Genomic DNA, 17,307 nt, shown 5'->3' with positions numbered 1-17,307 from the left:
GTTATGCATAGAATGTGACTCAGTGATCTCATCATTTTGGTGAACTATCAGTATTGAACTTCCCTCCAAATTGTCATAAGCTCTGAAACTTTAGTCTTAGAAAAGCCTGTGGTACTAAATGGCTGAATGATTTATCTTGGGGCACAATATTAATGTCAGTATATGATTCAGAATGTATGTATATTAAATAATAAAGTATATGTTTTCTGTTGTAACATTGGAAAATGGGAAAGGGAGCTCTTCACAATGGCAAGGAAAGATTTGTTCATTACACCAATATTAGTTCAATATCTATCCATATCTTATAGCCTTACTGACTGCTATTTAATAGAGAGGCCATTTTCATTGCTGGAATTGAACAGCTTTTGTCTAATATCTAATCTAGAAAACAACTGCTAATTTCATCATAATATGGCATTTAGGGAGTGCCTGCTGTGTAAGGAGAATGGTTTGTTCTAGGCAATTTGTGCCCTCCCCAGAGGGAACAATAATTTACTTGGGATAGCATGGAGGAGACTCCAATGATTTATTACCAAAGCCACAGATGACATAGACTTTACTTCCCAGACCCGAATGGAAAGGGAAGAGTCAATGTGAATATTTGAACTTACATTAAATAGTGGTGAATCTATACACATCTAGCTCCACAAACAAAATGACAGAGTAGAATGGACATTAAAGGTGAAACTGGTATTATGTGCCAACTTGGCAAGACTTGAGATCAACAGTGATTGCATTTCACTTTTTATGAATTAAATTTGATCAATAGGATATATTGAGTTGGTTTGTTTGAACAGTGGCGGTGAATTATACTGCACCATTCACATTCTATCAAGTCTTTTTGTAACCAATCAGACTAACATTAGTGAGATGGCTGGCTGGAACACAGGGTATGGTTAATAGCCATGGGAACAGTGTTTTTCTTGATATGGTGCTAATTGGATCATATGGGAATCAAGGTTTTGTTCTCATTAATTCCATGCTCACACTGAGTTCTCCAACCCAGATTAAAATATGCAAGGTATTTAACTTATTCCAATTCTGTCTGTTTCTGTCTCTCTTAGCCTCATTTTGTGTCCTCTCTAGATTTAGCAGAAGGACCTTTATCAGTACATTTTACCCTATGTTTTAGCTACAGATTCACTACAGACTCCCCTAGATTGTGGGAAAGTATGATAAAATTAAAAAATAAGTCTTTATTATACCAATATTACAAGTGAAAAAAATAACAATGGCATACCTATTTGCCTTAAATTACATACTATCCAAAGATGTGAAGGTAATCCCAGATGAATAAAACCTTTTGCCCCCTCCCAACTATAACATGAATTTGGATGGGGAGTTCATTGAGCTAGTAGTGTGTGTATTTTGGACATCCACAATGGATAATGAGGTGGGCCTAGAATTGAATAGGATTAAAAAAAGTACACTATAGTACACTTAGAAAATTGCTGAAAAAAATGGTCACAAACAGATAATTTTCAGATGAAGAAATTAAATCCATTTACAGTCATATGAAAAGGTGCTCTAAATCACTATCAGAAATATGCAAATTAAGACAACTCTGAGGTACTTCTACACATCTCTCAGATTGGCTAAGATGACAGGAAAAGACAATGACCAATGTTGGAGAGGATGTGGGAAAACTAGGACACTAATACATTGTTGGTGGAATTATGAACCATTCTGGTCCAACTATTCTGGAGAGCAATTTGGAACTAGGCCCAAAGGGCTATAAAAATATGCATACCTTTTGATCCAAATTACAAAGAATTTTCTTTTTTCTTTTTTTCTTTTTTTTGCTGGAACAATTGGGATTAAGTGATTTCCCACAGCTAAGAAGTATTGTGTCTGAGGCCAGATTTGAACTCAGATCCTCCTGACTTCAGAGTTGATATTGCAAAACATTTTCAACAAACTACCATCTGAAACAAAACTGTTTTTATTAAGCATTTTTACAGCAATATAGTCCTGACAATGTTAAATGGTTGTGAATAATGGAATATCTCAATATCTGAAGAAACAAAAATTCTTATGACTCAGAGGAGAATGGAGAGTTTCCTGTGACATAAATAGGCTGTAACATGTTACTTTTGTTGACATATGAAAAAGAAGACTACAGGCTATCCTTCATGGAAATAATGTAAGATAAGAAGAAAAGGCATGCCAGCTATAGAATAAGAATAGGGTATAATAGACAGACAAACTAAGAACTTCACTAATACATACAAAATGTTTAAAAACCTAGAGTAAAGCTTCTAATATTTAGACAAGTCCTCTATGGAAGATTTATGAAAAGGCATGAATAAGAATTGCCCAGAATGGAAAGAATTAGATAGACTGTAATCTGTATATTCTAAAATAGTATCTAAATTAATGAAAACATGAATCCATTGAAGGATAGGAAATATGAAGCCCTATATGGGAAACTGAGGTTGTTAAAGGCATAGGAAATGTTTTCATAATTGGTGTTATTTGAAAATAGGGAATAAAAAAAAAAAAAAAAAATAGGGAATAGGGAAAATAGAAAAAAATAACATTTGGAAAAATCAATAGCCAATTAACAAGATGGTGTCAGAGAATGGGATTTGAATTTCTGGATAGTAATTTAATATTCAATAATGCAGGTCCTAGAGATGAAGTATGTTGAATAAAGATTGGTAAAAATATATTTTTCTGTTACATGGTTGACAAAAAAGGAGGAAAAAGGGAGAAAAACTATCTAACTGTGAGAATAAAGAGTAGGTATGCTATGGGAAGAATAAAAGCAGTATCACTAAGTGACTAGTCATTCATAGAAACCAATATCCTGAAGAATGACAATAAAAACACTCATCATTTCAGATGGATATGAATACACACAAACGTACAACATAGTAAATAGTGAGCCAAAGATCTTAATGCAATGAGTGAATTAAATATTTGATGATGTGCTTATCAAGTATTTACTATATGCTTGGCTTTGTGCTGAGTATTGGGAATAAACACACACAAAATAAGATCTCTGTCCTGAAAGACCTTGTTAATATGAAAAGATACCACACAAATGGGAGTGGTGGTCAAGGAAGTCATAAGGGTGGTAAATGGAATTATATATAGAATAAGAATTGAACCATTCTGTCCAGTAATGGTAGCATTTATTTGATTACTGTTTTCAAAGCTTGAAGTATAAAGGGGCAGATTGTGAAGACAAAAGAGAACACTAGGCTGAAGATCTGGCTAGAAAAAGTAAAGGAAAAAAAATTCAGTGGCACAAATAATATTCAAATCTCATGAGAGGTGATAAAATACTAGAATGTATGAGATGTATATCATACTTGAAATGAGAAGATTAGATTAATTTAGTGGTAAAGATTAAAAAATATATAAAACTAGTGGGGGCAAATATAGTGGAACATATTTAGGAAAGAATCAATACTGAGAGAAACAGAAGTAATATTAAAGGAAATATATTAAAGACTGCCTAGGCAAAAGGAGCCTTATTCATGATGAATTCTAAGAGTAGTTTATAAAAACTGGCAAGAAGACATGATATAATAATGATTGAGGACTTCAACTATCTGAACAGTCTTCCTATGATAAAAGCAAAGCAATTGAAAAATGATTGGCTTACCTCGGTGAAAGTTACATCCTTAAGAAGATGAAAGAGGTAGTGAAGGGAGCTATCTTTTTTAACCTGATAACCAATAAGGGAAAATGTAATGCAGAAACAGAATAACTCAAGTCTTTGAAGGAGGAATAACTCTACTTCAGAGAATGCAGCAGGTAAGGAGGTAAAGTCCAAGCATGGCCTAATATCTGACCAAGACTTTGAGGCACAGAACATAGACAAGACCTCAAAAGAAGGGTAGATCATATCATATGGCTTAAGGTTCCCCAAGGGAAGAAGGATAGTATACTCTTCAGTGCAAAATTCTTATAACACAAACACAAAGAATTCATATGAGAAAGAAATGAAGAATTTTCCAAAGACAACAATATGTGGTACAGAGAACTGCCTTGCAACAGACTACAAAATGTTAAGTACAGAAAATGAAAGCAAGGGCAAATAATTGCAGGATACCAAAGTGTAGCAAAGTCCTGTAAGAAAAGTATCCAGAGCAGAGTAGAATAAGCTAAGACATAAGGTGAATTTACAGTAGGACAGTGTTTTTGAGCTATGCTGAAGTGAGATGAAGCCAAAAAAGGGAAAAAATTGCTGGGTGGGACACCAAATGGTATAGTAATAACAAAGGTAGGCAAAAGACAGGAAAAACAGATACCTTCTGTTTGTGATTTCTCTATCAGGGGAGAGAGGTTAACAAGGAATAGGAGATAGTAAAAATGTACTTAGCTGCCCTGAATGAGATGCAGTCATCAATTCCTGATAAATGGTATATAAAAATCTGGAAAGAACTAAGGGATTTGATTCTAAATCATTGTCAGTTATCTTCAAAAGATCATAAAGAATGATTCTGCAGGACTACAGAGAGGCAAACATAGTCCTAATTTTCAAAAAGAGAAAGAAGGCAGATTCTTCAAACTTGAGACCCACCAAGTTTAACTTTGATTCTTGATAAAATGTTAAAATGAATTGTTAAAGGGATCATGAACATTTAGAAAGAGAAATAGAGATCAGTGAATACACGATAAGATTATCAAAGACAAGTTATACTTCATGTCAGACTAATTCTATTTACTTTTTTGTGGTTAAGTCACTAGACTAAAGTATTGGGGGAATGTCACAATATGCATTGATTTCAGCAAGGCTTAGGAAAAAATTCTTTACTTGAAGGCAAGGGGAGAGAAAGGAGCTAGATAATGGTACAATGCGATTCAGAAGCAACTAAATGTCTAGACCCAAATACTGGTGATTAGTAAATTAATGTGAGACTTGAGACAGGTTGGTAAAATGCCACAATATCCTACCTTTGGTCATTTTTCTGCTTAACACTTTTATCAATGACTTGAATAAAAGCATAGATATCTTACTTAACATGTTGTCAGATAACATGAACTTGGGAAGTGTAAGTAATAGATCTAGAATCAAAATACCATCTACCCTGCCTTTGAAGGCTAGAATTGATGAGCCAGATGAAATGAGATAATATTTTAAAATGAGAAATGTTAAAATATGTAAATTGCAGTTAAAGAAGGGAAGATATGTCTAGAGAGTTCATTAGAGCAAAGAAGGGAAACATGACAATTGTGATAGAGTATTTGAATGACTATCATGTTCTAGAGGCATTAGATTTATTGTGCTTGATCCTAGATGACAAAACTATAAGAAATAAGTAGAAATGACAGAGGCAAAGTTCAGAGAGATTTAAGAAAAATATCTTAACATTCAGAGCTTTTGAAAATTGCAATAGGTCGATTTAGAAATTGATGAGTTTCCCATCACTGGAAGTTTTTAACTGAATTCCCATGATGGAATATAGAAGGTAGTCCTGGTTAAGTATGAGTTGGACTAGCAGACATATAAGGTACCTTCCAACTTTGAGATTTTCTGATTTGACAATGTCAATCTGTGTCAGGACATTCTAGCATGGTACATGGTACAGAAAGTCTGCTGGATTGGGAGGCTGAGAACTTGACCAGAAATTCTTGACATACCACTCAGCACCTGGGTGAATATTGGCAAATTTCTCATCATTTCTCGACTGCATAATAAAGGGTTTGCACTAGATGACTTTAAAAGGTTTTTTTTTTAATAGCTATAAAGCCCTGATCCTATGACTTCTTTCAGATAGTTTCTGTGATCTACATAAGATCAACATTGTGTGGACATGGAAAGCTGAGATTAAGTCATAAGCTGTTTCATTTGCTTATGACACCTTATTTCCTGAAAGATCTCTCTAGAAATACAATTTTCAGAGAGCTGCAGGACTCAGTAAAGACAATATCTGGAGAGAGGGGTTTGGTAGCTTTAAAAATCCTATAAATGTTATAAACAAAATGGCAAAAGACTCTAAGCTGAGCATGGACAGTCAAGGGGTGCACAGAACTATAAGACCCATTCTGAGAGTTTCCCGATTCAAAGTTGGCTTTGTAAGAACCACTCTGTCTGCAGGTAAGGGCTGCCTACTCACCATGGTCAAGGATGTATTTCACAATATCGCCATTCCCAGTTTTAGCTGCGTAGTGAAGGAAGTGAACAGTGATCTGGTCCCTGGATTAGTAGACTGCCTCCATTCTTATAGCATTCTATGAGCTGAAAAACAGACACACAGAAATTCAGGCAGCATTTGGAGCTAAGGCATCCAGTGGTAGAGCAGAAGAGGCAAATCTTAAGACTTAAAGCAAACCACAAATGCTTTCTACCTCAAAAGATCCAGAGGAGGAGCCAAACAAAAAGAAATCCCATTCCTCAGTTGCATCATTTATTAAATAGATAGTCAAGAAAGCTCACCCATCCCTATCTTGGTTCAAAGATAATATATTTGTTACATAGCTAAAATAAAATTGGTATGCATGAGATTAACTACTTCTTTCTTCTTCTTCTTCTTCTTCTTCTTCTTCTTCTTCTTCTTCTTCTTCTTCTTCTTCTTCTTCTTCTTCTTCTTCTTCTTCTTCTTCCTCCTCCTCTTCCTCTTCCTCCTCCTCCTCCTCCTCCTCTTCTTCCTCTTCCTCCTCCTTCTTCTTTGAAACAATCAGGATTAAATGACTTGTTCAGGATCACACAGCTAGTTAAGTGTCAAGTGTCCAAGGCTGAATTTGAACTCAGTCCTCCTAACTTCAGGTCTGGTGTTCTATCCACTAGCTACTCCTAACTACTTATTCTTTATTTTGTTTATGTAGATTGTGCTCTTTTTTTTCTACTTTAGGATGAGTGTATGTGTGCATGTACATGCATGCATGTGTATTTGTGTACCTACTTACATGCATGCTACAAAAATCTAATACCACTCTCTGCTCAATATCCCTCTGGATGGGAAAAAGAGAAAGAAGTATTAGTGGAAATAGGCAAAGCTGCAATTCATCATAATTAAGTTGTTGCTCCAAGTGTAAAGCTTTCTTGTTTTCTGCAGCTTCTCATAGATGGCATGAAGTACAAATAATAATTTATAGCATTGTAATTTCTGTAAAGTGCTTTGTGGACATTATTTTAGCTGATTCAATCCTGTTAGGTAGATGCTATAGATACTATCATCTTAATTTTATAGAAGAGAAAACAGCTTTAGGGAAGTCAACACATAATCACAGAATGTGTAGCAGTGACAAGAACTTCCTAATTCTTGGATTCCAGGTCCAGGTGTATTTCCTTCATAAAAAAAGTATTCAATATTAATGAGTTTAGTGGGAGGCAGGATAATGTAAGAGAGTTTTGTTTTCTTGGCCAAAAAAGATTGACAGTGAAAGTCTGCTATCATATGCTGCCTCCATTCTTACTAGCTGTGTGAATCTAGGCAAGTAACTTAGTCTGCACCTTGAACCTCAGTTGCCTCAGAGGAAGTAATGGGAATAATAATAGTGTCTATCTCATAGGGTTATTGTGAAGATTAAAAGTGACAATGTATAAAATTATTTGCAAAACTCAAAGGAGTAAATAAATATGAATCATTATCATTATGTTATTATTATTTAGCTGCCTATAAGATGAATGAGAAGCCAAAGGCAAATGAATATATTGTTATGTGTCCCTGGTATACCAATAACTGGAGTACTAAATACTGTGAAGATTTCCTTCAGTGGATGAAGTAACTTCTGTATGAAAGTAGACTTTTTGAAAATACAATAAAATCATATCTGAAATATAAATCTAGAAAGATGAGAAATATAAGTAGGAATATGATGACACAATCTAATAAGGAAGAATGTAGAAAGGGCAAACAAACTCACATTTATAAAATTAGATTACTAGTTAGGGAATCCTTTTTGAAGTTTGGAAAAGGGAATTTTAGGTTCTGCCTCATCCAGTAGATAGTAAACACAGATAATTCTTTTATCCAGAGAGGCTATATATATATATATATACATATATATATTTCTATATATATATATATATATATATATATATATATATATATATATATATATAATAAATACTCACCTATTTAATAAACCTAATAATTCATTGATGATGTATACAGAACAGGCTAATATGAAGAAGCAAAAGATATTTTAGGTTAGGGAGAAAGAGTGGCACAGATCTGAGCTTAATATCACACAAAAAGGATAACTATGAGCTGCCCCATGAGACCTCAATTGGAAATAGAATAAATGAATACAAGTCTGGTTGAGCCCTCAGGTTAACTCAGGAAGATATTTCTTATGTTCTCATGCAAAATTAATATATCCTGTAAGTACGCAGGCCATAGAAAGTAGGGCAAGTTTTGTATTTTTCCACAATGTAGTTCCAATACAGTTTGTATTACATGAAAGGTGTGTGTTAGGAGCTGAGAATACAAAGATAAAAACACAAACAAAAGTCCCTGCCCTCAAGGAGCTTACATTCTACTGGGGGAATGTCCTATCTATCCCTGGCTTACAATGATATATGTATTGGACATGTATTCCCCAAAGCAAGAATAAATTAAACTTTAAGAGTATGCTCATATTTTCAATTCAATTAGTACCTTTTAAATAACCTATTTATTATCTGTAAGGCACTATGATTGGCACTAGGAATAGAAAAGTGAAAAAATTAAACCACCTTCACCTTTAAGAAGATCACAATCTAGGAGGGCATGTAAGTTTGCAAACATTAATGATAAAAGATAGAATGTGATATAGTACAAAGAAGAGCTATAGAGAAGGTGGTATAACAGGAAAATGTGAGGAAGGGAGAGAGGGGGGAGAAAGGAGAGAGAGGGGAAAGGAAGGAAAGGAAGGCAGGAAGGCAAAAAAGAAGGAAAGAAGGCAGGAAGGCAGGAAGGAAGGAAGGAAGAAGGAAGGAAGGAAGGAAGGAAGGAAGGAAGGAAGGAAGGAAGGAAGGAAGGAAGGAAGGAAGGAAGGAAGGAAGGAAGGAAGGAAGGAAGGAAGGAAGGAAGTAAGTCAGGAAGTCAGAGACTTTCTTTTATATGTAGGTCTACAGAGATCTATCTATCTATCTATCTATCTATCTATCTATCTATCTATCTATCTATCTATCTATCATTTGTACCCCTAGCACTTAGCACAGTGCCTGGCACATAATAGGTAAGAAATAAAAGTTTATTAACTGACTATATAGAATACATGAAGGGAAGTAAGATAAAATAAAGAACACAAACCATATTGGAACTAGATTATCAAAGCAATTAAATGACTGTCTAAGCAGTTTATACTAGATAACAGCTAAAGATTTTTGACCTGTAGACAAATATGTCCAGATATGACTTAGGTAGATCATTTAGACTGTTATATAAATGATGAAATAGAGGAGGACAGACCAAAGGCAGAGAGATACAAGGTACTCTTCTTTAGGAGTGATTAATCCTTGAATTACAATGGTTGCTGTATGAACATTTATAAAGGTATATATACATATATATGTATCTATATGTATCTATAGATGTCTCAGAGATACTGTGGAGGTAGAATGGATAGGATTTGTTAGCTTATTGGATGTGGAGTAAGATGAGAGAGAGGGAAAAATAAAAGAACATCTATCTGATGTTTTTGGATCAAATTGCCATCAACTTAAGGATGATGGGAGAAGTGGCAGGTTTAGGATAATAGAAGATAGATTCCATTATGAACCTGTGTTTGAAAAGACTATTTGTGTTCAATTGTGTATATAACAATTATAACTAATGTTTTGTAATACTTTAAGGTTTAAAAGACTCTTTATAAATACTACCTCATTTGATCCTCATAATTGTGGCAAACAGAGATTAACTGTTTTAAGCAAGGTTACACATACTGGTAAATATCTGAGATTTTAACTCATATCTCCACGACTATAAGTCCATGTTCTAACCATGCCTATGAGAGAGCTGTTATCATTAGTCTTATTTAATAGATAAAGAAGCTAAACTTCTGAGAGGTTAAAGGATTTGGTCAGTGTCACACAGCTAGACATTACTTAAGAGAAGATTTTTATTCAATTTTTCTTAACACAAATCCAGAATTCTATCCACTATTACACTTAGCTGCCTAATCTAATTATAGGAAGGACAGCATGCAAACTGGAATCACTAAAAGAAATGTAGCTTCTGAACTTTTCACTAAAGAATAAAAGAAATAAGAATAAAATGGGGAGCAAGGAAAGAGAAGAAAAAGAGAAAGCCATTATTCCTTTGCTTTTTTCTAAGACTTCTGGCAAGTTCAAAATACTATTAGCATACTTTGATTACTACAGAGAAAGGTGAATATAACTATTATAACTACACACATATGTATGTATGTATATACATATATGCACACACACACATATATATATTTATATTTACACACACACACACACACACACACACACACACATATATATATATATATATATATATATATATGATATATATATGTATATATATCATCTATCTCCATCTATATGTGATGAAATGGATAGAACAGTGATTTGGAAAACTCATCTTCCTGACTTCAAATCCAGCCTCAGACAAGCTGTGACCCTGAGCAAGTCATTTACCTTATTTACTTTAGTTACTCCTCTGTAAAATGAATTAGAAAAGGAAATGGCAAACCACTCCAAAATCTCTACCATTTAGCTTTAGAACTTTTAGCTGGTTTTAAATTTTCTTTTAAAAAATAGCTTCGTAACCACTTCCTGATAAATAGGTGATGGACTTGGAGTACAGAATAAAACCGTTTTTTAAAAACATGGCCAATGAAGGAATTTGTTTTTCTTGATTATTTGTGCTTGTAACATATTTCATTTATCTAGCTTTCTCAATGATGGTGGGGGTTAGGTGAAAAGGAGATAATGGACCTATAAATAAAAATATAATTGAATAAAAAATAATCAAAAGAAAAAATAGCACCCTGCCTTTTAAAAAGAACACATTTGTACCTTAGTTTAACACAATAAAAACATTCCTTAAAGGCTATTTCTAAACTTGATTTAATTTGATTAGAGAAACATTTATTAAGCACCTACTTATATGTAAGATATGCTGCTAGGTCCTGGACACTCCACCTTTCAACTGTGCAAGGGAAACTATGCTTTCAAGCTTTTTATTCTATAGCATTCCTATATATGCCTAAGACTAAAATTTCATAGATATAGAGAATTTCTGGTTTCCTTTATCAATGAAGATTGATATCTTATATGGCTTTTTTTTAAGCCTGAGCTACTGAAAGGCAAAGGATCTTGCCTGGGTCATATAGCTTATTATGTGTCAGAGACTGAACTTACAGGATCACTGATTCAAAATTGGAAGAGACTTCTGAGGAAACTGAGTCTAATCTCATCCTCCAAAAAAAAAGTAGATGAAGAAACTGAGTTCAAAAGAGATTGTGATTTTCTCAAAGTCACACAATTAATAAGTGTCTGAGTCCTGATTCTGTTAAGTCCAAATTTTGTGTTTATCTCCTACGTCATTGTGACTCTAAAAGTCATGGATTCACATCTTCCTGACTTTGAATCCAGTCCCCTAGTTATTCAAAAATTTTGTGGCCCACATTGTGGGTAGGAATCATGATAACTGATGGTAAATTCATGACTATAATAATGGAAGGAAAGAATTGGAAAAGACAGCATTAAGTGAAGAAAGTGAAAAATTCTGTATAGCTGTTTAGTTTAGGGGAGGACAGCCTGGAGGAAGAGAATTTTCATGTGAGGCTTCAGAAGTATGCTCCTAGAATTGTTCAAGACAATTGTTCAAGCCTAATGTAGATGGCATGAAACACATCCAATGTAGATTTGAAGATGTATTCCATTGGTGATGTTCACTTATTTGTTTCGATTCTTGGTCATAGTTCCCTCTGATGTTTTCTCTGTCCTTTTCCATAAGTCATTTATTTTTTCTTCCTTCTAGACTCAAAATAACTGTATGTTAGAATTGTCATTTCTGAGAAGCTTTGTTATGTGTTTCAGGCTGATGGCACATATTGTCCACTGGATCTCACATACATAACAGCTTGTAAATAATGAAAAATGAAGAAAACATGATGAATTTCTTATACAGTGGAAAATAGTATACTATCAGCAGACCCAGATCTCTTCTAATTGCTGAAAATGTAGATTAACACATACTTGCTAGCTTTAAAACTTTTTTTGCTGTCTTTTGATTTTATAGCACTGTAGTTTCTGGGTGTACTATCCTTCCCTGGTTGAATCTTCCCTTATAACAAAGAAAAACAGTTAAATCTAAACTGTATTATAACATATACAGCATTCTGCCCTAGTAGTCTTCCCCTTTTTTCCTAAGAGAAGTGTTTTTTAAAACTTATCTTTTTATGAGCCTATACCCAAAAAACCTTTTGCCTTGAAGCCAGAAGTAAAAGCCTCCTCTACATTTAAGCAAATTTACCTGTAGCATAATTATCAAGTTTCAACTTTATTCCCACAAGAGGGAAGACAAGTCTTTCAGGGCTTTGCCCCCCCCTCCAAAAAAATGAGGCTGAAATAATTCTAGACTATCTATCTTCCCTCTGGAGACTTTGTTTCAGGGACTATCCGGGTTGTGCTTGCAAAAACACATCATGATGGTTTCTAAAAAATCTCAGTCTCTCAAGCATATTCAGAGATTAGAGACTAGATTTGATGCTTACTATTTTCTATAGGCACTCCATGTATTTTAATTGATCAAGGTAATTGCATTAAGGAGGCTACTTAAGTTTCCCTTCCAATAAGAAATGTGGGAGCTATGGCTATCCTCTCTCCCAGCCCATCTCTATCTTAGCAGTCCATATTTTTTGTTAAGATGCAAAAAAACTTAGTCAAAGAAGTCAAATGGCAGATGGCTCTTGCTCATGACAGAAGCCTGATGGCTTGGAATGAGGGATGGTGTTGGTTTATAGTTCTTAAAAGATATTTCTTACCTTCATTAGATCTCCAGCTATGACTGCCTGTACAAGTGCTGTAAGAGACAAAAGAAAGACTTCCTATTAGTTCTAAGACCTTCTTTTGAATATTTCAAGGACTAGAGACCTCATTTTCTAGAAATACATATAACTGTAGGGCAGGAAGGAGAAAGGGGGAAGATATGTGGAAAAACCACAGAAATGTGCAAATTTTGTAAAATGATTAGTTTTTTATATCCTATTCTTGGCTTCTACCCCTTCCAGGCACCTTCCCATGGTACTTTATACCCCTATATTTGGCTTCTTTAAACTCTTCATGTACTAATAACCAGAATTTATTATTGTCATGCTTTACCATTTATGTTTGTCTTGGATTTCAGTGACTTGTGAATCAAGATATCAAATTATTTGTCTAACAAATGTAATCTTAGCTAAGGGGAGAAAATTAGAGATCTAGCAAGGTACTAAGCACAATGTAGTAAAACTAGGAAGAGCAGAGAATGAGAAGAAAAAGAAGAAGAAGGAAGATATGAAGAAGTAGTAGTAGTTGTTGTTGTCACCATCTTTGTCATAGTAATAACTAGTATTTATATAGTTTCTTAAGGTTTACAAAATGCTTTGCACTATTATCTTGTTCATTTTATCCCCATTATACAAGTAAAGATACTATTAGGTACTATTCTATATCAATTTTTTGAAGTTATACTTGAGATGTATGTATGATAAAGAAAAACAGACAACTTGGCTCCTTCCCATAGGTATTAAGACTATTTGTGTTTGGTTTGAGTTTTTTCTCTATGCAATGTTTGGGGGTATACACTATCTATTAGTCATTTCAGAGAATAAGGTAAAAGAAAAAATGTGACATTCATTATCCTCTCTGGAATTGTCTCAATGTATGGTCTTTTGGCTCCTTTTTAAGCCCAAGAGGCTCTGGGACTTGTATGACAGATGACATAACAGAGAAATATAACTCTTTCTCTTTGTTTCAAATGTAATCCCTAGCCTGAGAAACAACTGATGCCATGCCTTCCCTTCCTTTTATTCTCTTAACTCTATAGTCTGGTGTTCAATTTCAACATTCAACCAAAATTGTTCTCTTCAAAGTTATCGATGATTTTTAAATTGTCATATTATCACAATCTTCATCCTTTTTTACTTTCCTACTGTCTTTGGCCTAATCAATCACATTCTTATCCTTTGATACTTCTAAGTGTCCATGACGCTACTCTATTCTACTTTTCCTCCTATATACCTAACTGTTTCTTAGTCTCTCTCTCTCTTTTTTTTTTTTTTGGATTAAGCTCTCTAAATGTGGACGCTCCCAGGGTTCTGTCCTGGGTATTTTTTTCAACTCCCAGTTACCCAGCCTTGCAATGAAGATATCAGCTTTGGCTTCTCCCTCACTCTCAGTCCCCATATCCAACCTATCAACAAGGGCTATTGATTCTATCTTTATAACATCTCTTTTATATGCACACTTCTCTCCTCTGGTCCTGCCATCATCCAGGTGCAATAGCTTTTATGATTTCACACATGGACTACTGTAATAGTTGTTTGGTAGGTGTTTCTACTTAAAATCTTTTCTCCAATCATCTATCAAAGTCATTTTTCCCTTAGCAATATCTTTTTTTTTGACAAGTGTTTTGTACTTGTGATAGATAAATTTGAATTATAATTAATTGTTGCTAATTACTGTTGTTTATTATCTTATATGCAGAATTGCTGTATCTCATTTTCTTCTTATTCCCAACAGAATATAAACAACTTGAAAACAAATGTGTTTTTTTTTGTTTGTTGAATTTGCCTTGAATAATTTCTACTTCAAAAGGTTGTTGTGAAGAAAGTGCATTAAGAAATGTCTGCATACTTTAAATCACTGTGTGATATTTATAAAATAAGAAGGACAATGTGACTATGAAAAAAAAAAACCGAAGCATTACTTTGTAATGAGTTGCCAATTTATTATCTTAATTTTTTAAAATGGAGGTTTGGATGTTGAATACCTTATGATTATTTTTCTTTCCTTTAGTTTTTCTCTATTTGTACTTAGAGAAAACTATCATAATTGCTGGATGTATTGGGAGAATGTATATATGACAGAGAAATAACTAGACTCCTTCCTATAGGGCATTAAGACCATTTGTGTTTGATTTTTAGTTTTTCTTTATGCAATGTTCAAGCATGACCTCCTATTTAGTCCTATAAATTTGTTGAAGCCTGAGATGTACCTCCATACTACAAATGCCCCATAATGTATCCATTCTCCCTCCTTGTCTTACTAGCTTACAGTATAAACATCTCTAATCATCTCTATGTGAATACTCACTCCCACCCAGACTCAGTTCTCCAAGAGACAGGCAGCAAATGTAATCATGAATAATTTCTGAGTGCCAAGCTTCAGTATGGGAAGCAAGAAGGGTTATTTTTAAGTTGCACACTGCCCCAGGGCAACCATTATGCAAACATTAACTGGCACAAAGCTCATTTCTCTTCTTCTGACTAATGCTATTTCCTATGAGAACTGAAGCTTTAGATTTCTTCCCAATAAAGAGGAAATCTAAATTGCTCAGTATTCTGCTCCAGACAACTTCTCTTGGAGAAAAAAAAAAAAAAAGTCTTAAGAACAAAGAAAGAACAGGCTGTTATGATTAGAGTATCTTATTTTTAACCATTTCTTTAACACTTTTCCTGGAGTCTGGCCTGCTATAAAACATCCCCATAAGAAAGAAACTACATTTCACAAACTGAAATTGTTAATGGTGGAAAGATTACTGAGCAGGGAAAACACTGTTAGATTTTCCAATTGAGACTTGAAGAATGGACAGACCAGGTACAGGAGTATTGAAAAGATTACCTGGAGAGAGCAAGGAGATAGAGAATTGTGACATAATATAATTTTAGCAGTTAAGAATATCAAGAGTAGTAGCATTTTGGAGGTAGTTTATTTTCTTTTAGGGCCTTTGCGTGAAATTCCAGGAGCTGCCCCTAAGTGAAGTGTGATTGGATACCATCTATGACTAGTAGACCACTCTTAATTTTTCTGCAACTATGGGTAATTGGGAGGTCATGAATAAGTACAGAATCACTTTGGTTTTTTCTTTTTTTTAATAAGTTATTAAAATTACAGTAAAGACAGAATAAGAAAATTTTGAAACTAGGAGCTACAGCAGGTTCTTAACCTTTTTTTGTTTGTTTCATGGACCCATTTGGCAGTTAAGTAAGCCTATAAATCTTTTTTAAAAATTATGTTTTTAAAGTCAAAGGATTATAAGGGAAAACAATTGTGCTGAAATATGTTGTCAAAAGTTATATTGTAGGAGAGAAATTCAAAGTGTTTAGGTTAAGAACTCAGAGCTGGAAGGCATGTTAATAATCATATAGATTGGGTCCTTCATTTTGAGTTGAAGAAAATGAAACATGGGGAAGTTGTTATTTGTTCAAAATTACACAGCTGATTAATAGCATAGTAAAAAAAAAATACCTATGTTATTTGATTCTCAAGCTAGTTTTTTTTTTCCCCTTTATTTCTAGGTACCTTGACATATTAGCTAATATTGAGCATTAATATTTGCATTCTCATCTTTTTGTTCTCACTCTTTAAGACCCCATTTGGAGTTTTCTTGGCAAAGATACTGGATTGGTTTGCCATCTCATTCTCCAGGTCATTTTACAGATGAGGAAATTGAGGCAAACAAGATTGATTCACTTGCCCAGGGTCACACAGCCACTAGGAGTCTAAGGTCAGATTTGAACTTGGGAAGATGAGTTCTCCTGACTCCAAGCATGGTGCAAATTTTTTAAAAAGACTAGCTGTGGCAAATAGAGCCAGGAAAATATTAACTCAGGTCTCACTGCTGGCACATACTTAGACAAGTCACTTTATCTTTATCTCTGAGTATCTAAGACAATGCTTCAAGGTTGAGTCAGAGAGAAAGTACTGACCTATGTGAGTGGAGGAAATTTCCTCATAGAGGAATTTCATGTTTTCATGTCATAGGTCTATTGATACACGTGTAATTCAGATACATTTTAAAATAAACACAAATACCTTTTGTCTAGGAAATCTCAATTGAAATCACTTATTTCTTAATAGGTGTTATAATCTTTAGTTGTTCCTCTCCTCTCATTCCTCATGTCCTATTAGTTGTAAAGTTGCCGTTTCTGCTTCTAAATTATTTGTTCCTTTCTTTTCCACTCACAGTAGTAACATCCTAGTCCAATTCCTCATTATTTTTTGCCTATTCTCACCTAAACTATTATAATAGCCTAGACTCTCTATCCTCAATTGTTCCTCTCTCTTCCTATCCATTCTTGTTCACATAGCTGCCAAAAGTGATATTCTTAATGCAAAGTTCTGACTGTCATTACATTGTTCAAAAACTTCTGGGACTTCTGTTGGATCCTGAATAGCTTGCAAAC

At 34.1% G+C, this 17,307-nt stretch overlaps 1 protein-coding gene across 1 annotated transcript in view; it reads right to left on the bottom strand.

The window, feature by feature from the left end:
• The window catches only part of DGKI (diacylglycerol kinase iota), a 570,574-nt gene that overhangs the window by 21,069 nt on the left and 532,198 nt on the right, over positions 1–17,307 (bottom strand). Inside the window, 3 exon segments of the mRNA XM_074267817.1 lie at positions 6,072–6,129; positions 6,131–6,193; positions 12,904–12,941. Of these exon segments, the coding sequence (XP_074123918.1) occupies positions 6,072–6,129; positions 6,131–6,193; positions 12,904–12,941 (159 nt within the window).

The sequence above is a fragment of the Sminthopsis crassicaudata genome, chromosome 5 (genome assembly GCF_048593235.1).
Source record: "Sminthopsis crassicaudata isolate SCR6 chromosome 5, ASM4859323v1, whole genome shotgun sequence".
NCBI lineage: Eukaryota > Metazoa > Chordata > Mammalia > Dasyuromorphia > Dasyuridae > Sminthopsis > Sminthopsis crassicaudata.
Note: the sequence above shows the minus strand (reverse complement) of the source record. Positions and strands in the feature narration are given on the sequence as shown.